The 24641-nt window shown below is 41.1% G+C and overlaps 1 protein-coding gene across 1 annotated transcript in view; it reads right to left on the reverse strand.

Annotated features, from left to right (window-relative positions):
* The window catches only part of si:ch211-140l13.3 (centromere protein J), a 169064-nt gene extending 145160 nt beyond the window's left edge, over positions 1-23904 (reverse strand). The window contains exons 1-2 of the mRNA XM_059648436.1: positions 23891-23904; positions 21284-21398 (exon numbers count right to left, since the gene is read on the reverse strand). Of these exons, the coding sequence (XP_059504419.1) occupies positions 21284-21371 (88 nt within the window). The 5' untranslated portion in view covers positions 21372-21398; positions 23891-23904. The remainder of the gene's footprint in view (positions 1-21283; positions 21399-23890) is intronic.
* Positions 23905-24641: the final 737 nt, after the last annotated feature.

Below are 24641 nucleotides of genomic sequence, written 5' to 3' on the forward strand. Positions count from 1 at the left end.
TTCTTATATAATCACTTGCATCTAAATAAATACTAGAGTGGGCCCTTGTGTCTTTTTTGGTTGTGAGTTTCCAAGCTCTACCTTTATATTGACAAAATGACTATTATTGATAAGTCCAAACAATCCTGTTCAAAGAACTGAATTAGTATCAAGATTTTGAACTGAGGTGACACTGTCTGAATCAATTATAATAAGATTCCTTTCACTCATTGAGATATTTTGATCTCGATTGTGCCAGTGCTCAATGACATCCTTTTAGGTGACTGGCGATTTTTGAAATACCATATGAAAAGCATGAATCCTGCTGGAATCAGTGTTGAATTCAATCCACATTCCAAATAGATGGGATGAACTTTGATTTTGTAACACTAATCATAAAATCTACCCAAGCATATGTTCAGCAATACCTGAGTGTGCTTTGCATTTTAGGAACATAAGAACATAGGAACAGGAGTAAGCCATTCAGTTTGCTAAGCTTGTCCTACCCTTCAAATGATCATACCTGATCAAAAACATTAATACTGTTTGACCACCCCATCCCTGTAACTGTGTACCATTTGTCATCGGAAATCCATCCTACTATACCTTAATCATATTCAAAGACTGAGCTTCCACGGATCTCAAGAGTGGAAAATTCCACTAGTTCATAATGTTCTGAATAAAAATAAGTTTTCCTCATCTTGCACCTAAATATGATGTCTTATTTTTAATTTCTGCCTACTGGTTCTTAAGGATTAAGTATTTGTAAGTTTCAATTAGATCACTACTTATTGTTTGAAACTCTACAGAATGCAGGATCAGTTTGTCCAATATTTCTTCAAAACAGTCCCAGCATCGCAAGAACAAGACTGATAAACCTTTGTTGCACTCCCTCCATGAGACTAATATCTTTCCTGATATGCGGAGAAAAAAATGAGTATTCCAAGTGCAGTCTAACCAAGCTCCTATATCACAGTAGCAAGATTTCAGTACTCCTTAGATTATAGATGCTATGTATATTTTTGTTTTTCTGCTTTTTTTGTTGTGGACTGAAATTGGAAAAGAACTGTTTATAAAAACCAACGATTGCAGAGGTATCTTTGTGCCATTTAAAAGCAAGCTACTAACTCTTATTCTGTTTAAACTTACTTAATCAAGCAATGAGGGAAGGTTACTTCAGAAGAGTTGGAGCTGAGGGTGTGTATGATGGAAGATTCAGCCAGCAAGAAGCAGCTGAATAGACTGTGGAAAAGTGATCAGCTGTTGACAACAATAGTGTTCTGCTTGCTAACAACAATGTGATTTGTCTTTGCATCCAAAGTAAAATATACCTAAAGCCTGAAGAAAGCCAGATTATTTCCTTTCACCTGTAAGCTGTTGCTTTTAACCAACAAATTAAAAATGTTATATTTTGTGAATGAGTTGCTTTGTGCCTCTTGCAGTCAAGTAAAAGTACTTGTTGAAGAGGGGTTGAGAAGCAGCAAGTCTTGGCAAGCCAAAAGAATTATCTCGGCGAATCTTGTAGATATGGACTGTTGAATGGCCCACTAAATTTTCCCCTCACCCATAACACCAATACTCTGTCATCCATACTCTGTCAGCACCTGCCTGTATTTGTGTGCAAGAGGAGTTTTAAAGGAGATTAGAGTTTTAACTAATAGAGTCATATGTTGAAGATCCATAAGTTTTTAGCTGTACCTCAACTCTATTTGTAATAAATAGTGAATCTTGTTAAGTACAAAAATCCAGTCTATGCCTTCTGTCAATGACAGGTAAATTGTGGGATTTTGCAGAGTTTGATAAAACAGCTTGTTGAGATGACTCCCAGAATAGTAGGGGTTGATTTCCACTCCATCACCCATGTGAGGAGTGGCAGTTGCTTGATTTTCTTAAGCTTATATTGATCAGATATCTGTTCTGAATATTCAAGAGATCACTGTGGAAGCATTTATTTTGCAAATGTTTCATTACCCAAAATAAACTTTGCAAATTACACTGTCAGATCCTAAGATTAGAGAATTTCCTTCCAATTCCTAAATACTTCAATTTTGCCAGGGCTCCTTGATGCCATATTTAGTAAAATGTTGCTGATGTAAAAGGCAGTCATGGTCATCTCATCTCTGGAATTCATATGTTTTGTGTGCATTTGTACCAATACAGTAATGAAGTTGAATGTCCTTAGGAAAATCCAAACTAACTGGTTAAGTGGATGTGAATGATCCCATGGTACTATTTCTAGGATGCGCAGGTGAGTTACCCTACTCTGTCAACCAATATATACCCAAAATCAACATCACAGAACAAATTATAGTATCTGGTCCTTATCATATTGCTGTGCTTAATCAGGCCACAGTACTACAGGGAGCACTTCCTGCTGAATTTTCCAGGCCATGAATGAAGTGGGCAATGGCAAGTCAATTGGGAAAATATGGCAAGATCAAAAAAAATGATATCCTTAACGTCAAGAGAAAAAGATCCCATTTTACACATGAATTGAACGGAGAGACTCAATCTCGGGTTATGAGTCACAAAAGACCTAGTTGCATTCCTTACATCTTGTTAGTACCTACTCTTTCCTCAGTTATGTACAGTTTCCTATTCTCTCACACACTGAGAAACTAGACAATGATAATTCCTAACATGAAAGTCAAAGTGGGCAACTGGCAGCTCTCACTTGCTGTTTGCTCCTCTGGGTCTTCATTTTGGATAACAGTCCTCATCAGGCTAGGATATGTCTCATTGGCCGTGACCGCTTGCATGCTCTAACCACAGAGTTCAACATCAGACACAGCCTTACTACATCCTTAAGGTACATTTCTGACTCATTTAGCTGCAGTTCGCCACTTCAATATTGCACATAGACATCTTGCATTGCATTGTGAATGCCAAGCCACTTTGCACACAGGGACAAGGACCCATCACATGGATCGGACCAGGATGCATCTAAAGGCACCTTGCTTGCTCTGTCAGCATGCACGCTCATTCTGTACCTACTTGATTGCTTATAGCATCTCCACCATTTCTTGCCTTTTTGCTCATTGTCACTTTGTTCAGAACTTACAGACTCACAGTGCTGTTTGCTGCCTTGCCTTTTAGTGCTGGCACTAGCATGTCATGGCTGTCAGCAGTGATCACTCAAGGGGATGGACATGTAACTGTACAATAATGTCACACCTAAAACATGTTCCAGCAGTCTGTGCAGTGAACAAATTGCATGTGCTTCAACCAAATAGCCATGCCTCAAAGTCTAACGGGTTAAGTCCTCAGTTAAGACAGTCTCTGCACACTTTAGACGGGGTAAAGGTACAGTAAGTCAAGGAAATTGTCTAATTTCACTCCAAGGGGTTGTCAGTTAGTCGCCTGGGCATGAGCAAAGGTCATGTCCAGTTCAACGAGTCTGCTAATTGGCAATAGGTCAGTCAGGAAGCTGTACAGAGAATAGTCAGAGGTCTCACCACTCATTGGTCAGGGCTGCCTTTTCAAGTTGCTTGGAGGAGGAGTGCCTTGTTCAAACAAGGCTTCTGTTCAACAAAAGTTAAGGGGATCATTGGGAATGACAGTTGTGGTAGGGATGCTGGAGAATTCATTTGTAGGAATTAGAGACAGTGTGCTGAGATGCAGAAGGATCAATAATTGTGTAGAGGAGAAATGCAACATATACTGCGGGAAGCAGCATTATAAACAGTCACCACCATGCTTTGTTTGATAGGCAGGGGTGCAGAAATGTGCAAACTAAGCTGTATGTCGGTGGCCCAGGGAAAAATGTGGGCAGATAAGCAGTTGTATAATTGGGTTGTGTCGGAATGTGGGGAAAATCAAAGCCAATATGGTGAACAGGAAGGGTAAGGCAGAATGGAATATGAAGTGTTGAGGAGGGGATGGTCGCCTAAATTGAGAGGCCTGTGACTAGTTTTGTGAAATCTTATCTGTATTGCCTTCCAACCTATCCAAATCGCATGTGCGCAATCAAAATAAAAACTGGCTGCCACCACATATGACCTTTGTGCTGGGGGAGGGCACTCTACTTTAGTGCAACGTGACTTCAAGGGGCAATAGCATTAAACTGACATTTACACAATACAGATAAAAGACCTATTGCCACAGGTGGACCTCATGCATTGACCTACTTCTGTCAACTGAAAGTCCTGATCAGAAGCAATCTTGACCACATCATTCAACATCATAAATTAATCCTACTAATAGCTGTGAAGAACAAGTAATGTCATTCAGGCTGGAAAGAATCTTCTTAATTGCTAAAGTAACAAATCAACTTCCACATTCCATAGTATCCACAGGGTGCAGAAGCTGCTGTCTTCATACTTTGGACTAATAAATGTCCAAGAGTGACAGAGGCTGGGTGACCGCTTCACAGAACATCTCGTACTGCTTACAAAAAAGACCCTGAGTTATCTGTTGCCTGCCACTTTAGTACAATACCCCGTTCCCTGGCTAACATTCCTGTCTCTGGCTTGCTTCAGTGTTCTAGCGAAGCTCAACGCAAGCTGGAAGAACAACACCTAATTTTCAGCTTAGGGACCCTGTAGCCCTCCGGACTTGATATCAAGTTCAATAATTTTAGGGTCTAAACTCTCCCATATCCTGGCCCCCTACCCCACACACCATGTCATCACATAGCCTGCCATTATACACTACCTATTGTTTATCACTAATAGTCCCCATTAACAACTATTCACCCTGCTAGCCGGATCGTCGTCAACTCCTTTGCCAATCCGCTGTTCTTCTCTTTCTTTGGGCTGTATCCTATTGTTTACTCCCTACACCATCTCCCTCTATTTCTTCTGCATTTAAACTGATATTTTACCAGCTACCATCTGTTCTGAGGAAGGGTCACTGGGCCCAAAACGTTAACTCTGATTTTTTTCTTCGCAGATGCTGCAAGATCTGCTGAGCTTTTCCAGCAACTTCTACTTTTATTACTAATAAATGTCCACACCATTTTACTACTTGTAACACTGCCTTTCTTGGATATTATGAAGGTTGGGGCGGATTTAGAGGGGATGTCTGCTTTACTGCAACCACATGTAAAATCTCTGAGTGAAGAATGTGCACCAAAAAGGGTTGAGCAACATATTTTAGATTCAGGGCATTGACGTACAAGGTACAAGTGAAGACATTCCACTGGCCTGCTTGGAGGGGCCTCCTTGTCCCAATGCTTGGGGAATGCATTTTAAATGTTAGTTCTGTGTGCTGCGACTACTGAATAATTATACTATGAGAAGCTGCTTTACTTCTGATATAGACCAAGTAGACTTATTGGAACCATCCTCAATGGGTCAAGGCATAGAAGGTGTGGGCGTCTCTGTAGTACCATGATCTATGACATGAATGGATGGGAAACATATACACCTGGAAGCCCAGGACTAGCATTAACTCCCAGCAAATATGGAGCCACCTCCTACTGGGGACCTTACAGCAGTAGGTGCTGGTACGATGCGATGAAGATGCAGAAGAACTGCCATCACTCGACTTCCATGGAACACCGTGCAGATGAGAGAGGGGCAGAAGTGTCAGTTAGAATGTCGTACCATGATGTCTATCATATCTGTAATACAAATCCCTATTCCATTGGGGTTAATGAGTACCATAAGCTACCTCCTTCACATCAGTTTTCCATGCAGATCATATCTGGATCTTCATACCAGTACCAAGCAGAGAGAGGACTGTGCCAATCCTTGCAATCTCTGGACCACTGAAGAATACACTGAGGCTATGGATAGACAAGGAGGGTCAGTGAGAGCTGCAGCTTTGTGCCAAGTAAGAATATGAAGATGTTCTTCAGATAGAACAGCCCTTCAGAGTCCTACAACATGGAAGCATCAGCTAAAGCAATGCAGGTAGGATTTGTGAGTCTCATTCAATAGAACAGAGTTGTATGAAATAATCCTTAGCTGTAAATGTTTTAGTGTTGCTGAGGCCAGTAACTTCTATATAATTCTAATTGCAAGCGCAGCTTAACAATTTGATGTTTCTATGTGGTACATATTATATAACAAAATAATTAAAAACAAATGGTTGGAAACCTTCATGACATTCAAAGATCTCTTATTCAATCATTACAAAGTTCCTTGCATAAGCACAATGGAAAAAATGGCTCTCAGCAATTGTATGGTCTTAAGGATGACTAGCCCTTCTACTTTTGGTCTCGTAGTTGCTGCTAAAATGATATTTGCTCATACAGATAATGTTGAAAAGTGAAATATATTCCTAAATTTGATAACGTATTTACAATGAAGTGTCACCCATGCACCTTTGTGCCCTCAGAAGATTTTCTTTTTCCTTTGCTTCCCAGTATAACTAAGTTTAGTCCCACTGTCCACAGTTGTGGTGGAAGGAACCTGCTCTATGCTAGAGTCTGTTAGCCTTGGAATTTTGCACGGCATCCCCAGTGCCACTTGTGGCCAGAAAACCCAGACATCCTGAGTATGTCTTAGTCAGATGCAGTTCATCCTCCCGGGCTTAAATTCCAAGTGGATTGGGCTTCGGAGGCACGGTGGAGGTGTAGAGCCTGGGCACCTGTAAATTGACCTGACAGAAGACTTCTGGGTTTCTATATGTGGTTCTTGCTCCAGTTGGGGGCTTTCTGATACCACCATCATTGTGAGGAAGGGACACCAGAGCGAGGTCAAGGCCGTGTGTCTCTGTGCCGCCTTGTCATTGGGCTAAGAGCCAATAGCAAGGGCTATGAATTGCCGATGTGTGTGTGTCCAGCAAATATTAAGTATTCTTGATCTGGCTCTTCATGACAACCATCAACTTGTCCATGTAGATGCTTATATGCCAGAGACAACGTGGCACAGTTACTATCGGTGAACTCTTCCAACTTTTGGTTCAGTTTACCAAGTATCTCAAGCCTGCTGCTTATGTCAACTCATCCATTTGAATGAAGTTATTAAAGATAATGCCATGAAGTGCTTTCTGGCCAGTGGCACAGCAAGTGTCTAGCCTCCAGAAATCTAAGTACCAGTAGCCTGAGACATTTCTTCATCTGCCAGCAGCAGTGATGGGAATAAGGTACTTAGCAAAACATGCTGTCAACTGTACACCAGCAAAAGTACCAATGAGGTTTCTGAGCTGATGGGGAGTTCAGGAGACAGCTTTGCCAGAGGTTTGTATGAGGAATCTATGGTTTCTTCCTCAGAGGTAAAGGAGGAAAGGGTATTTTGAATGGCTGGTCTCTTCAAGGAAGATTTATACTGATAACATTTGTTTCCTGAAGGTTCCAGAGGTGGAAGAAGTTTCAAAATAGGAGTCAAAGTTTGGGTATGTTAAGACAACAGGAAGGCAGTACTTTGAAGAATCTTACTTGGTTGAGGCCTGGAGATTGGGCATTATCACAGATATGGTATTCTCTTCCTAGGGCAAAGATTCTTCCCTCATAAAGATTGAGGAGACAACCATCGAATACCTCATCATCCATCTTGGCTCTCTCCACCCTGTGAGTCAAGGGAAGGGATTGAGTGATAAGAAAGTAACCAACTAGTGTCGATTGAGAAAACATGTTCGAGTGTCCTGAGAGAGATAGGCAGCACAGAGAGCATGCAGGGCTAATAGCCTTGTAGGTTGAGATGGGTCAGAGTAAGCAAGAGAAGATGCTGCATGCAGAAGTGAGGATGATAAATGATGAGGGGGTGGGTGCAGTAGAAGATTTGGAGTGAGAGCGTGGTAACAAGGAGAAGGTGGCGTACTTACCCTCACAGAGCACAAAAGATTATAAACGTTCTTCCTGCATTACTGAGCATTCCTTCGGTTTGCAGTCATCATACTGACCTAAGTGGCAGATTCGGAACAGGCCAGCAATGGCATGGTCGCCTTCTAGCAGTCCTGAGGAAAGAGGTTGATCCTTCTCTTCACCAGACCATCCACTAGAACTTCTGAGTCCTGATCAGCAAATCAAGACACCAACTCTACCAGCTTCTCTTGGGCAGTTTTATGACACTGCAAATGTGAAGAGTAGTTCCTGGCTTACGTTGCGAAATTTGGTAGAATACTTGTGGACTGGAAGGCAAGATGTTAGAATTTGCAAAATGATGGAGGTGGGGGAAGAGTGCATGGTGTTTTTAAAATATGACAGTGAGAGGCAGGCATTACTACTTTTCACACATGTTTTAAAACAGATTATAGCGTGAGGCAGGCCTTGCTGGTTGTTACTGTTTAAGTTTTCGGAGGGGGTGGTGTTGACCTCTGCTTTATAACAAATTGGCGGCTCGAGCCTGGGATTTGGCTGCTTTAAGTACGGAACTGAATGGATCTGAAGAGATTTGGACAGGATGGGACAGATCCGGTCCAGGATTTGAATAGATTTAGAGTATGCAAGGTCCCAACAGATTTAAATGGGTTTGGGGATTAGTGCCGTAGATCTGTAAATAAAACTGAAGTGAGAAATGGAAAATCTGTGTAATTTAGGTTGCTTGTTGTTGGTTAAATCAAAAGTGAGATGATGGCTTTCAGTCATTAAGAGTTTTCTGAGGCTGGAAGAGGTGACTTTGGGAGTTTCACAAAAGATGACCAAGGAAAAGCTCCTGGAATTGGCAGACAAGCTGGAGTTGGGGATAATAAAATGTGAGGCTGGATGAACACAGCAGGCCAAGCAGCATCTCAGGAGCACAAAAGCTGACGTTTTGGGCCTAGACCCTTCATCAGAGAGTTGGGGTTGCTTTTGAGAAAAGAAAGGGTAATTACAGCTATAGCTTGACATTTAAATTTGCTGGAATGGCCACCAGAATCTTTGGAAATGGCTAAAATTCATATGCGGGTGAAGTAGCTTGAACAGGAAAGGTAAATGTTTGAATTACAGTTACAAGCAGAGAAAAGACAAAAAGAGAAAGAGAAAACGAAAGAGAAGAAAGGGAGAAAGAGAGAGGGTTTGAACTTCGGAAGTTGCAAATTGCAGAGGATATCTTTCCCCAGCCACACCCCTTCTCTCTATTTATTTCCCAACTCCCTACCCCCTCCCCCATTTCTAAGGAAGGGTCCTGACCTAAAACGTCAACTTTCCTGCTCTTCTGATGCTACCTGGCCAGCTGTGTTCCTCTAGTTCCACACTGTATTGTAGCCAAAGAACTGGTTGGGATATATACAAATATGTCAAAACCTTACCAAAATTCTATGAGAAACATGTAGAAGCCTTTTTTCACTTCCTTTCAGAAACTGACTAAACAGATGAACTGGCCAGAGACTGTGTGGGTAATGTTAATTCAGATCAAGTTGGTAGGCAGGGCAAGCGGGGCATGTGTAGCATTGTCAAAGGAAGTGTTAAGGGAATATGAAGAAGTAAATCAGACTATTTTGAGTGCCTATGAATTGGTATCAGAAGCATATAGACAACTGTTCAGAAGTATAAGTAAGGAACCAGGTCAGGCCTATTGTCAAGTTTGAAATAATTAAACGTAGCAACTTCGATAGACGGGTGAAAACCTTAAAGATAGAAAAGACATACAAGGATCTTAGAGACATTATTCTGCTGAAAGAGTTCAAAAACTCATATCCAAAAATGATAAGGACTCATGTTGAAGAACAGAAAGTTTAGACAGCAAGATTAGCTGCAGAGATTGTGGATGAATACACATTAGTGCATAAATTGTCATCTAGCTTCTGACTGCAATTTCATTCCATGACGGACAGAAATTGGGAAATAGGGAGGTCCTTCAATGAAAAACAAAATGTAGATCACACTGGGAACAGTTTTCTACATGTGAAGAAAGAGGCCCTAACGTGGAAAAGAGGTGAATGACCTCGGGTGTTTTCAATGCAATAAGGTGGGACACAAGAAGTCAGAGTGCTGGTGGATTAAGAGAGGCACTGGGAAAAAGGATGTGGTAAAAGAGGCTAAACCAGTGGGGTTAGTTGAGGTGGTAAAGGAAATCTCAAGATAAGTAGAGGAGGTGCAGTAGAGTGCACAGTTTAATCACGGGCTGGACATTAAGATAGTGCCTGATCATTTCAAAGACTTCATCTCTGTGGGTAAGGTTTACTCAGGAAGAACACGGGGAGGAGGTAAAGAAGTTAAAATACTGAGTGGTACAGGAGTTGGTCAGTCTCTAATAGAAAGAGATGAATGTAATTGCACTCCTTCTGACATGTTACCTGACAGAGTGATAATCTGTTGGATTAAATAGACAGCGATTAAGTACTCCCATGTGTAAAATAAGACTGAAAAATACAATCAAACCTGGACAAATGACAGTGGGAGTGATTGAAATATTGAAATGTATTCCAGGAATTCAATTTGTTCTTGGAAATGACCTAGTTGGATCAAAGGTGGGAGTCAAGCCCATTGTAGTGGAGAAACCAAAAGAAAATCAGTGAACTGAATAGTTAAAATAAGAATATCCTGGAATTTTTCTAGACTAAGCAAGAAGGGAAAACTGAAGAGAAAGATGAAAGGGTTGAGGTCCATTAGCTGACACTATGTTTGATGAAATGATAAAGGAAGAACCTAAGCAGGTAGAGAATTAGGCAGAGATGTTTAGTTCTGAAAGACTAATGTAGTTACAACAAAAAATGAGACAATAAAAGATTTATATCATAAAGCCTACTCGGAAAAGGAATCAGAATGTATTCCAAGGTGTTATTACCTTAAAGATAGAATCCTGAGGCGAAAGTGGAGATCTTAAGTGCAGAGGAGAAATGGATAGAAGTTCACCAGATTGTGCTACTGGTAGCATAGAGACAGGAAGTATTATGAGTATGAGGTCATCTAGGAGTGAGGGAGACTCAGGCTAAGGTACAGAAGCATTTTTATGGGCCAGTATTACATAAAGGTGTGACTGAAATTTGTGTCATATGTGCCAGATTGTGGGAAAGCCACAAGCAGTGATAAAACCACTGCCTTCAATGCCAATTCCCGCATTTAAAGAAAATTTCATGCGGGTTATGATTGATTGTGTTGGTCCCTCCCTAAAACCAGAAGTGGGAACCAATATTTGCTAACCAGATTTCTGGAGGTAACTGCATTACAGAATGTCAAGGCAAAAAAGGTTATGGAAGAGTTGCTTGACTTCTTTCCCTGTTATGGATGATCCAGGGAGACTCAGTCAGTCCAAGGGTCCAATTTTGTGCCAAATTATTTAAGCAATTTGTGAATAATCTAGGCATCCAACACTTTTAGTCAAGTGCATACCATCCTGAATCCAGGGGAGCATTGGGCAGGAGGCTTCAGACCCTAAAGACATTGTTGAGGGCTAACTGCCAGGATTACCCAAATGATTGGGATAAAGGTATCCCATTTATATTGTCTGTTATTGGAGACACTCCAAATGAATCATCTCAGTTTACTCCAATTGAATTGATATTTGGACAGAAAGTAAGAGGGCCTTTAAAATTAGTAAGGAAATGTTAATAGGCCCGAAGTCAGAGATCTCACAATTGGATTATGTATCTGAGGCGAAATAAAGATAAAACAAAATAGGTGAATTAGAAGGTAGCAGTGCATCTAATGAAGCAAGGAGCAGATAAAAAAATCTAAAATTTGTATGTTTGCCCATGGGAATAAAATATTGGTGCTGTTACCAATGGTAGGGGATCACTTCAAAGAAAGATTTAGTGGTCCCTCTCAGACTCGGAAGAAGTTTAATCAGGTGAATTGTCTGGTAAAAATGCCAGACAGAAAAAAAATTGAGTATGTCATGTGAACATGCTGAAATCTGACTATGACAGAGAAAGGAAACCAGAGAAACAGGTCAGAGATAATGGGAACTGCAGATGCTGGAGAATCCGAGATAACAAAGTGTGCAGCTTGGTGAACACAGCAGGCCAAGCAGCATCTTAGGAGCACAAAAGCTGATGTTTTGGGCCTAGACCCTTCATCAGAAAAGGGGGAGAGAAACAGGTATTAGTTACTGCCACTCAGAGTAAGGAATCAAATTCAGATAATTTTGATCTGCCTCAGAATAAATTGAATAATGAGGAAGTCCTTAACGAATGTGATAGAATAGTAAGCTATCTGTCTCGGGAACAGAGAACTGGATTGAAAGGCTTGTTGCAGCACTGTGAGGACATATGTAGAAATAGAATGGGTAGGACTAATACCATTGTACATGAGATTGAAGTAGGGAATGCTGTTCCCAGAAAACACCACCAATACTGGCTTAATCCTCCTCATGCAGCATGTTCTTAGGGCACAATATTGAACATGGTTGGATGGCGCCAAGGGATATTGAAGGCAAAGGTCATCAAGGAGATTCCAAGACCATCCTTGAAGAAAGAGGGGCTATGATTTTTGGTTCTGAGCAGATTCTACGGGAAGTTTATACCAAACTTTAGTAGTATGGTGGCACCGCTGATAGAGTCGTTAAAGAAGAACATGAAATTCTGTGGACAGGCCAATGCCAGGAGGCATTTGAGAAGTTAAAAGCAGTGTTAACCATTGCACCAATTTTAGCCAGGACAAATTTCTTGAAACCCTTTAAAGTCGCTATTGACACAAGTAATGTAGGGGTTGGAGCCATATTGTTACAAGAGGATGATTGTGGAATTGAAAGGCTAATTGGGTATCTTTCAAAGAAACATAATATCCATCACATAAAATATTCTATGATTGAAAAAGAGTTATTGAGTTTTGTACTGGTTTTACAACATTTTAATGCTTATGTTGTAAACAAAGTATCAGAGATGGTTGTGTGTACTGATCACAACTCTTTGACATTTTTGGAAAGATTTAAAGATACGAATACCGGACTATTTCATTAGAGTCTTATGTCACAAGCATTTAATTGACAGTTTGGAAATGATGGGGTTTGTGAAAATGTTATAGAGGATGTATAATCAGGGGTTTAAAAGGAAAATGTGTACACAAGTTAGAAATGGTAGTGTCAATGTTGTATATATGTAGAATTAGTATGAGATGTGTAACTCTAGATGAATGAGATATGGATCTAGTAATAATGGCATTGAGGTTTACAAAAGAAAAAAGGCATCTTTTCATAACAATAGCTCATTTTTTTTGGGGGGATGCGAGGTGTTGTGAAGTTGGGTAGATTACTTATGGATTGGAAGGCAGGACGTTAGAATTTGTTTGTACAATGAAGGAGGTTGGGGAGTACATGGTCCCTTTAAAAGATGATGTGCTTTTTCTAGGTTTGGAGATTTAAAAAAAAGTCTGTTAGCAGCAACAGGCACAAAGAGTTCCTGAAATTGAAACATTTGTATCAAAGGCTGTATGGTTAGCAACCCAGGCAGTAGTCATATTTTGTCATGAAGGCAACCAATTTGAATCAGCCAATTAATTTAAATCAGGCATCTAGAGACTAAAAACCAATTAAATTTAGAACATAGAACATAGCATAGAACCCCTCCCTACCTCCCCATCCATACTCTCCTCTCCACCTACCTTCTCCTCTATTCATCTTCGGTCCACTTCCATCTCTCTCCCTATCTATTTCAGAATCCTCTCCCCATCCCCCTTTTCTGATGAAGGGTCTAGGCCCGAAGCGTCAGCTTTTGTGCTCCTAAGATGCTGCTTGGCCTGCTGTGTTCATCCAGCTGCACACTTTGTTATCTCGGATTCTCCAGCATCTGCAGTTCCCATTATCACAGATAGTAATTTTGAGAGACGAAGTTTTAATTTTTTCATTACTTGGTTTATACAAGTGGGACTTATATTTATTGGAACAGTATACGATTAGAATTTTGCATTTGGGAATAGTTAGTAGTTAAAGGAGAAATCTGTAGTCTGTTGATGGTTCATTTAATTTGTGTACTGCTGGAGTTAGATCAATAAGTTGTTACTTGTTGATTATAGAGTGAGTGAAAGGAGTTAGAACATAGAACATAGAACATAGAACAGTACAGCACAGAACAGGCCCTTCAGCCCACAATGTTGTGCCGACCATTGATCCTCATGTATGCACCCTCAAATTTCTGTGGCCATATACATGTCCAGCAGTCTCTTAAATGACCCCAATGACCTTGCTTCCACAACTGCTGCTGGCAACGCATTCCATGCTCTCACAACTCTCTGCGTAAAGAACCTGCCTCTGACATCCCCTCTATACTTTCCACCAACCAGCTTAAAACTATGACCCCTCGTGCTAGCCATTTCTGCCCTGGGAAATAGTCTCTGGCTATCAACTCTATCTATCTATCTATCTATTCATTTCATTTCAGTTCATTTCATTTAACCACTCCTTTATAAAAGTTCGAGGGTGAGAGGCAGGTTCTATCAATTGTCATACTTCCTTTAACAGGTTATAGGGTAAGACGAGCCTCTCTGGGTGTTTCAGTTTTAGTTATCAAAGCGGGGTCAACTTCCACTTTACAACACTTGCAACAATTGACCAGGTGCACAGCTGGGTTTGAAATATGGCACTGGCAGCTTTCATAGGAAACCCAGAAGGTCCCAAATGACAAAGTGTGAAGCTGGATGAACACAGCAGGCCAAGCAGCATCTCAGGAGCTCAAAAGCTGGCCTTTCGGGCCTAGACCCTTCATCAGAGGTGCTCTGATGAAAGGTCTAGGCCCGAAATGTCAGCTTTTGTGCTTCTGAGATGCGGCTTGGCCTGCTGTGTTCATCTAGCTTCACCATAAGACCATAAGACATAGGAGTGGAAGTAAGGTCATTCGGCCCATCAAGTCCACTCTGCCATTTAAATCATGCCTGATAGGCATTTCAACTCCATTTCCCTGCACTCTTCCTGTAGCCCTTGATTCCTTGTGAGATCAAGAATTTATCGATCTCTGCCTTGAAGGCATCCAACGTCCCGGCCTCCACTGCACTCCATGGCAATGAATTCCACAAGCCCACCACTCTCTGGCTGAAGAAATGTTCCTCATTTCCATTTTAAATTTACCCCCTCTAATTTTAAGGCTGTGCCCACGGGTCCTAGTCTCCCCGCCTAACAGAAACAACTTCCCAGCATCCACCCCTTCTAAGCCATACATTATCTTGTAAGTTTCTACTAGATCTCCCCTCAACCTTCTAAACTCTAATGAGTACAATCCCAGGATCCTTAGCCGTTCATCATACGTTAAACCTACCATTCCAGGGATCATCCGTGTGAATCTCCGCTGGACACGCTCCAGGGCTAGTATGTCCTTCCTGAGGTGTGGGGCCCAAAATTGGACACAGTATTCTAAATGGGGCCTAACTAGAGCTTTATAAAGCCTCAGAAGCACATTGCTGCTTTTATACTCCAACCCTCTTGAGATAAACGACAATATTACATTCGCTTTCTTAATCACAGACCCTACTTGCAAATTAACCTTTAGAGAATCCTGGACCAACACTCCCAGATCCTTTGTACTTCTGCTTTACAAATTTTCTCACATTCAGAAAATAGTCCATGCCTATATTCTTTTTTCCAAAGTGCAAAACCTCACATTTACTAACATTGAATTTCATCAGCCATTTCCTGGACCACGCTCCTAAACTGTCTAAATCTTTCTGCAGCTTCCCCACCTCCTCAGTACTACCTGCCTGTCCACCTATCTTTGTATCATCAGCAAACTTCACTATAATGCCCCCAGTCCCTTCATCCAGATCATTAATATACAAGATGAACAGCTGCGGCCCCAACACTGAACCCTGCGTGACACCACTCGTCACCGGATGCCATTCTGAAAAAGAGCCTTTTATCCCAAATCGCTGCCTTCTGTCAGACAACCAATCCTCAATCCAAGCCAGTAGCTCACCTCGAACACCATGGGCCCTCACCTTGCTCAGCAGCCTCCCATGTGGCACCGTATCAAAGGCCTTTTGGAAGTCTAGATCGATAACATCTACAGGGTTTCCCTGGTCTAACATACTTGTTACCTCTTCAAAGAATTCTAACAGGTTTGTCAGGCACGACCTCCCCTAACTATATCCATGCTGACTTGTTCTAATCTGACCCTGCACTTCCAGGAATTTAGAAACCTCATCCTTGACAATGGATTCTAGAATTTTACCAACTACCCAGGTTAGGCTAATCAGCCTATAATTTTCCATCTTTTGCCTTGATCCTTTCTTAAACAAGAGGGTTACAACAGCAATTTTCCAATCATCTGGGACTTTCCCAGACTCCAGTGACTTTTGAAAGATCACGACCAAAGCCTCCGCTATTTCCTCAGCCACCTCCCTCAGACCTCTAGGATGTAGCACATCGGGGCCAGGAGGTTTATCAATTTTTAGACCTTTTAGCTTTTCTAGCACTTTCTCTTTTGTAATGCCTACCATACTCAACTCTGCTCCCGACTCTCCCTAATTGTTGGCATACTACTCATGTCTTCCATTGTGAAGACTGACGCAAAGTGCTTATTAAGTTCTTCAGCTATTTCCTTATCTCCCATCACTAGCCTTCCAGCATCAACTTGGAGTGGCCCAATGTCTACTTTTGCCTCTCGTTTGTTCCTTATGTGTTGAAAGAAGCTTTTACATCATTTCTAATATTACTAGCTAGCCTACCTTCATATTTGATCCTCTCCTTCCTTATAGCTCTCTTTGTTATCCTCTGTTTGTTTTTGTAGCCTTCCCAATCTTCTGATTTCCCAACGCTCTTGGCCACTTTATAGGCTGTCTCTTTTTCTTTGATATATTTCCTGACTTCCTTTGTCAGCCATGGCTGTCTAATCCTACCCCGGATAATCTTTCTTTTCTTTGGGATGAATCTCTGTACTGTGTCCTCAATTACACCCAGAAACCTGCCATTGTTGCTCTACTGTCTTCCCCGCTAGGCTCTGCTTCCGGTCGATTTTCGTCAATTCCTCTCTCATGTCCCTGTAATTACCTTTATTTAACTGTAACACCATTACATCCAATTTTGCCTTCTCTCTTTCAAACTGCATACTGAACTCTACCATATTATGATCGCTGCCTCCTAAGTGTTCCCTTACTTTAAGGTCTTTTATAAAGTCTGGCTCATTACATAGCACTAAGTCAAGAATAGCCTGCTCCCTTGTGGGCTCCATCACAAGCTGTTCCAAAAAGCCATCCTGCAAACATTCCATGAATTCCCTTTCTTTGGATCCACCGGCAACATTATTCACCCAATCCACCTGCATATTGAAGTCCCCCATGATCACTGTGACCTTGCCTTCTGACATGCCCTATCTATTTCTCAGTGCATCTTGTGCCCGTGGTCTTGATCATTGATAGGAGGTCTGTACATAACTCACATTATAGTTTTTTTGCCTTTGTCGTTCCTCAACTCCACTCACACAGACTCCACACCCTCTGACCCTACGTCATTCGGTGCTGTAGATTTAATTTCATTCTTAACTAACATGGCAACCCCACCCCCTCTGCCCACCTCCCTGTCTTTTTGATATGTTGTGAATCTTTGGATGTTTAACTGCCAGTCCTGAACTCCCTGCAACCATGTCTCTGTGATGCCTACCACATCATAATCATTCAAGAGGATTTGTGCTGTTAATTCATCTACTTTGTTGCGAATACTACGAGCATTTAGATAAAGTGCCTTAATGCTAACTTTCTTATCATTATTAGTGAGATTGGAAATCCTAAAATGTCTTAAGCTATCCTTCCTTTTTGCTGTATTCCTAGTCTGCCTCGAGCTTAAATCCACCTGTACACATGCCATCCTGTTGCTTATCTTTCCATTCAACTCCATACTCCCTGTCTCTTTCACTTTCCTTTTCCCCCCGACTCAGAAGTTTAAAGTCCTACTGACCACCCTATTTATCCTTTTCGCTAGAACACTGGTTCCAGATCGGTTCAGGTGGAGACCGTCCCAACGGTACAGATCCCCCTGGTTCCAAAACTGATGCCAATGCCCCATGAAATGGAATCCCTCTTTTCCACACCAATCCCTTAACCACGTGTTTACTTCCCTAACTTTCTTTTCCCTATGGCAATTAGCACGTGACTCAGGCCGTAATCGTAGTTTATGACCCTTGAGGACCTGTACTTCAATTTCTTGCCTCGTGCTTCATAATCTCGGAATAGGTCCTCTACCCTAGCTTTGCCTATGTTGTTAGTCCCAACGTGGACCACAACAACTGGATCCTCTCCCTCCCACTCCAATATCCTTTCAATCTGGTTGGAGATTTCCCGCACCCTGGCACCGGGCAGGCAACACACCATGCAGGTCTCCCGATCCGGCTTGCGTAGGATACTATCTGTCCCCCTAATAATAGAATCCCCTATAACAACTACCTGTCTTTTTGCTCCCCCCTCTTGAATGGCCTTCTGCACCATGATGCCGTGGTCAGCTGGCTTATGCTGTCCACAGGCCTTTTCCTCATCTGCACAGGGAGCAAGAATCTCACACCGGCTGGTCAAGGTCAAGAGCTGAGGCTCCTGCACTCCTGAACTCAGAATCCCTCTACCTGCCTCAGTTACAGTCACAGCTTGTCCCTGAACACTTTGTGAATTTGAGTTATTTAATCTACCGGGTGTGACTGCCTCCTGAAACAAAGTGTCCAGGTAACTCTCCCCCTCCCGGATGTGCCGCAGAGTTTGAAGCTCAGATTCCGGATCATTTACTCTGATCCGGAGTTCTTCCAGCAACCAACACTTGCTGCAGATGTGGTCGCTGCCGTTCACAACGGGATCAGCCAGCTCCCACATCATACAGCTACAGCACATCAACCATTACTACTTATTTAGTTAACTTTTACAATTTATGTATTAAATGCTTTCTAGTACTTCTCTGCTACACTCTTTTTCAATTAAGCAATTAAACTTTTAATCAATTACACAATACACAAGGATATAAATTCACACCTTGTTATCTTGGATTCTCCAGCATCTGCAGTTCCCATTATCTCAGGTCCCAAGTGACGAACAGTTCTGCTGCTAGTGAGCACAAGATAGTGCGACTATAATGTACAAATAATGAGATGAATAGCATGAAATTGGGAGAAAACTTGCTTGGCCTATGAAGGGAAACCCTCCATGTAAGTCCACAAAATTGACAGTTAGCTGAATTTTTGGTAGAATTCTGTCCAGTTAACAGTCACAGTTAACTAAACTTCTATAACTAACTGCATTCGTAGGTAACTAGGCTCTCCAAAGAGCACAAGAACATAAAACATAAGAACTTGGAGCAGGAGTAGGAAGTTCAGATCCCTCTAGCCTGATCCACCATTTGAAATGATCATGGCTGATCTCATCTCAGCCTAAACTCCACTTACCTGCCCACTCTCTATAATCCTTCAACTCTATCACTAATTAAAAATCTTTATCTCCTCCTTAAATTTACTCAATATCCCAGCAAGTGAATTCCACAGATTCATGACCATTTGAGGAAGGTAATTTCAACTCATCTGTTTTAATTTTGTTAACCCTTACACTAAAACAATCACCCTTTGTTCTGGATTGCCCACATAAGGAAACATCCCCTCTATGTCTGTTTTGTCAACATCCTGCAGCATCTTATCTCCCCAATCAGATCGGCTCTCATTCCTCTACACTCTAAAGAGTATAGGTCTAAACCGTTCAATGTCTTTTAATAAAACAAGCCCTTCATTTCAGGAATTAATGTACTGAACCTCCCCTAAACCACCTTTAATACAATTACATCCTGCCTCAAGTGAGGGGACCAAAATTGTATGCAATACTTCAGGTGCAGTGTCACGAATGCCTTGTACAGTTGCAACACTTCCCACGCTTATGCTCTACTTCTTTAGCAACAAATGCCCCTATTCACACTTGATAATTCTTGGACCTGCAGCATAGACTTTAATTCACTACAATTCTTTTGTGGTTTGAATTTTAAAAATCAACAGTATTACATTTTTAAAAATCATCACCCAAGACCATGAAGCTGGAATTAAGAGCCCCATTAACTGCGAACTGAACTAGGAATTATCTCTATAATGTCTTTTGAATATGCTTTTGAAAACTGTTTTTTAAACCTGCACAAAAAGAGAGAAAATCATATCTCCATTGAATTTGTGATGCATTGCAAATTTGGTAAAGTTTATCTCCATATTAAAGAACAAATTTTCCACCTATCACTCACTCCTCCCTCACATAGCGTCATCAGCATAAAGATCACACTTTCCTAGCAGCTATCAGTTCTGAAGAAGAGTCATTGGACTTGACAGTTAACTTGGTTTTCTCTCCTTAGATTATGCCAGACCTAGAGTTTCTGCAGCAATTTCTGTTTCCTGAGATTTGATGCTCTACACCACTGACGCTTCAGCCGCTTAACAGAAATATGTCAGGATTGGTTGTGTATGTCCCAGTGGCCATAATGCAGATCAAGAACACATGCGCAACTATTCCCTACACCTTTCCAGATGGTTTTAGGAGTTATAGTGTTGCTTTACACAAATTGAAAGCTGCATCCCTTACTTTACAATAATAATTGCAATGGGGAAAATCTAGATTTTAGGCAATAGGGGACAAATGATACCACCATACTAGAGGCAAGTGTCAGTAGGATCTCTGGAGGCACCAATATTTACAGCGTTTTTGAAAACACTCTAAGAAGTCTTTGGGAGTAGACAGTGTAAAACGACATTGATAATGAAAAGACAGCAACGTCTAGGATGAGAGTGTTTGTTTACTCCCTGATTGGTTGAAGAAGACCTTAACACATTATCTATGGCACAGAAGGGACATTTATTTTATTTTCTGTGTATCAAGAAAGATTGGAATGTGGATAAGAGGATGCTAACAGTATAATCAACTTTTCTCTATACTTCAGTCTAATAAGTGAGGCAGATCTCTCTTTGGGTGCTCAAATAAAATGACTATAATAAATAAAGTCTCCAGCATTGATTACTGAAAAATTCAAGACAACCTCTGCACTTCAAAAACATTTCATGGCTGTAAAATGCATCAAGATGCCCAATGGCCATGAAAAGTACGATATAAATGCAAGTTCTTCCTCTTTCTCGAAAGCATACCTTACAACCAGAAACCAAATGAGGTATATTCTCTGTACTAAACATGAAAAAATGGCTTCATTCACCCTCTAAATGGCCATCATTCTGAAACAGAATTGATTGCTGTTGCTACCACATGATGTAAAGCACCATTTTTAGTTTGTGTGCCCTTGAACTGAAAAGGTCAGATTAGTACAAGTTCAGAAGATTTATTTTATTGCTTTGAGGCCTCAGCCTTTAAAAGACATAAAATCCAGTTCTCATCACTGGAAAGAAAAAAGGGCATTAGTGTTGAAGTTTCATGTCACACAGGTAGTACTGCTTACAGATCATGCAATATTACAATCAGCAAGTGAAAAAATGTAAACAATTTTATATTTCAAGAAGAATCACAAAAATTATTGTATTCAGCACTGACAAATATCGTTAAGTTTCAGTAATAGAGGGCATTTAAAATGCCTTTTGTTCTTGACAGAATATGTTTTGAAGGCATTTTCGAAAAAGACAGCAATACCTTGATTGGCCATAGGTAGTGAGAGCAACTTGATAAGTTTCTGCTGCTGTTCCATCAATTGTTGGAGCTGCTCCATCTGATATCTCATTAACTGACCCTGCTGCTGGTTCTGTACCTGGTGATGTTACAGAGAACACGTTGTTAGGGAACATTTCACAAGTTTTTTGTAATAATTGTAAGTTGGTATAAAACAAAGTGAGTAGGTTATGTTAAACATGCATAGAACACTCATTCAGCCTCGAGTGGAGTATTGTATCCATTTCTGGGGGCCACAATTTAGGAAATGTGTAATGGCTCTGGATGTAAGTTTGCTCATTGAGCTGGAAGGTTCGTTTTCAGACGTTTCGTCACCATTCTAGGTAACATCATCAGTAAGCCTCCCGTGAAGCGCTGGTGTTATGTCCCGCTTTCTATTTATCTGTTTAGGTTTCCTTGGGCTGGTGATGTCATTTCCTGCGTTGGCGATGTCATTTCCTGTTCTTTTTCGCAGAGGGTGGTAGATGGGCTCCAAATCAATGTGTTTGTTGATGGAGTTCCGGTTGGAATGCCATGCTTCTAGGAATTCTCGTGTGTGTCTCTGTTTGGCTTGTCCTAGGATGGATGTGTTGTCCCAATCAAAGTGGTGTCCTTCCTCATCTGTATGCAAGGATACTAGTGATAGTGGGTCATGTATTTTTGTGGCTAGTTGATGTTCATGTATCCTGGTGGCTAGCTTTCTGCCAGTTTGTCTAATGTAGTGTTTGTCACAGTTCTTGCAAGGTATTTTGAAAATGACGTTTGTTTTATTTGTTGTCTGTATAGCGTCTTTTAAGTTCATTAGCTGCTGTTTTAGTGTGTTGGTGGGTTTGTGGGCTACCCTGATGCCAAGAGGTCTGAGTAATCTGGCAGTCATTTCCGAAATTTCTGGGCACGTGCCCAGAAACCATAACTACTCTCCCCTACATCAAAGACATTTCCGAATTGACTGCCAGACTACTCAGATCTCTTGGCATCATGGTAACCCACAAACCCACCAACACACTAAAACAGCAGCTAATGAACTTAAAAGACCCTATACAGACAACAAGCAAAACGAACGTCATTTACAAAATACCTTGCAAGAACTGTGACAAACACTACATTGGACAAACTGGCAGAAAGCTAGCCACCAGGACACATGAACATCAACTAGCCACAAAAATACATGACCCACTATCACTAGTATCCTTACATACAGATGAGGAAAGACACCACTTTGATTGGGACAACACATCTATCCTAGGACAAGCCAAACAGAGACACACACGAGAATTCCTAGAAGCATGGCATTCCAACTGGAACTCCGTCAACAAACACATTGATTTGGAGCCCATCTACCACCCTCTGAGAAAAAGAACAGGAAATGACATCACCAATGCAGGAAATGACATCACCAACCCAAGGAAACCTAAACAGATAAATAGAAAGAGGGACATAAACACCAGTGCTTCACCGGAGGCTCACTGATGATGTTACCTAGGATGGTGACGAAACATCTGAAAACGAACCTTCTAGCTCAGCGAGCAAACATACATCCAGAACCTCAACCTGAGCTACAAATCTTCTCAAAACTCGCTAATGTGTAATGGCATTAGAGAAAGTGCAGAAGAAATTTATGAGGATTATTCCAGGTATGAGGAACTTCAGTTACACAGACAGAAGTGTGGAATATTGCAGTGGAGAAAAGAAGGTTGAAAGGAGCTTTGTTAAAGGTATCAAAAATCATGAGTGGCATAAAGACAATCAATTGGGAGAAAACTGTTATACGTTGACGAAAGTACTGAAAACAGGGGAGCTTGGTTTTCAGACAAAAGAAACAATGGAGACAGGAAGAAAATGTTATACACAGCAAGTGGTTGAGTTCTAAAGTCCACTGAGTGCACAATGGAGACAGGTTCAAACAGAGCATTCAAAAAGGATACCAAATCAACTGAAAAGAGAAAGAAATGTGCAGGGCTATGGAGAGAAGCCAGGGGAATGGTAGCGATCGCAGACTTACTACAGTGCAGAAAGAGGTTATTCAGCCCATCAAGTTTGCACAGACCCTCCAAAGAGCATTTTACCCTGACCCAGCCCACCAGTGTATCCTCGTATCCCTACGCTTACAACTTTTGACACTTTGTGGCAACTTATCATGGCCAATTCACCTAAACTGCATATTTTTTGGACCATGGGAGGACACATGGAGAATGTGCAAGCTCCATGAAGACAGTCGCCCAAGGCTGGAACTGAGTCCGAGTTCCTGGTGTTGTGAGGTAGCAGTGCTAACTACTGGGCATTAGGCACATTTCTTCTTCAGAAAACCAGCACAGAGGTGACAGGCTGAATGACATCCTTCAGTGCGAAAACAACTGTAACTTTGTGATATGTGTTTAAATGTTAATTAAAGTTTTTTTTGCAGAACTGAGTTGCATGCAAATCTCTCCCTCAATAATTCAGAGCAGGATGCTAGAAAAATGCCTGTGGAGTTCCAGATCCTCAAATTTGCTTTGAAAGCTACAGCTTTTCTAAACAGCCTGCTATTCTTGTCAACTAAACTACGAAGCCCAGAGAAAATAGAATTTTTGTTAGAAATTTATGCAAGTCCACCTTGACATCCTTTTGGGACTTGTTGATGCCAATGAACTGTCAGCATCTGGAAAACACAGAAGTCTGTGTAACAAGCAGCTGAGTAAGCAGATTTAAACAAACAAGAATGTCAAAGCTCCCTGTGTTAGGTAGGTAAACAAATCTAACAAGATTCTATTTGAAGGCACTGATGATTTTAAGGTATCAGTATTCTGAAAAGTAATAATATAAAATGATTCAGGAACAATCAACTTACTTGAGTCTGTCCTGCAATTCAATGAAATCATGAAATAGTTCCATGAACTCACCTTTTCCCCTTCCCTCTAATATCTTAGTTTAATAAAAATCTATTAATCACAGATTTAAAATTAACAGTTAGCTAGCATCAATTGGCATTTTCAAAAGAGACCTAAGCTTCCTTTGTATGTACAAATTGTTCAAAATTTCACGCCTGAAAAGGTTTGTCTCTTAGTTTCTTTGTGATGCTACCAAATGCCAGATTCCCCAAACAGTGGAAATAATTTATGCTAATCTATTCTTGAAAATATCAATAAAAATACTTCTGAATCTTTATATTACAGGAAATATAACTTTAGTTTGTTTCTTACAAGCTCACAATGTAATGTAATCATTGAAATCCAGTTATTATTCTAGTAAATCTATGCAGAATTCCACTGAAGACAAAGAAAAGGACTTTGGATGCTCGTAATCAGAAATAAACACAGAGAATGCCAGAAAAACCCAGCAGGTCTGGCAGCATCTGTGGAAAGAA

Source organism: Stegostoma tigrinum, chromosome 9 (genome assembly GCF_030684315.1).
Source record: "Stegostoma tigrinum isolate sSteTig4 chromosome 9, sSteTig4.hap1, whole genome shotgun sequence".
NCBI classification, from domain to species: domain Eukaryota; kingdom Metazoa; phylum Chordata; class Chondrichthyes; order Orectolobiformes; family Stegostomatidae; genus Stegostoma; species Stegostoma tigrinum.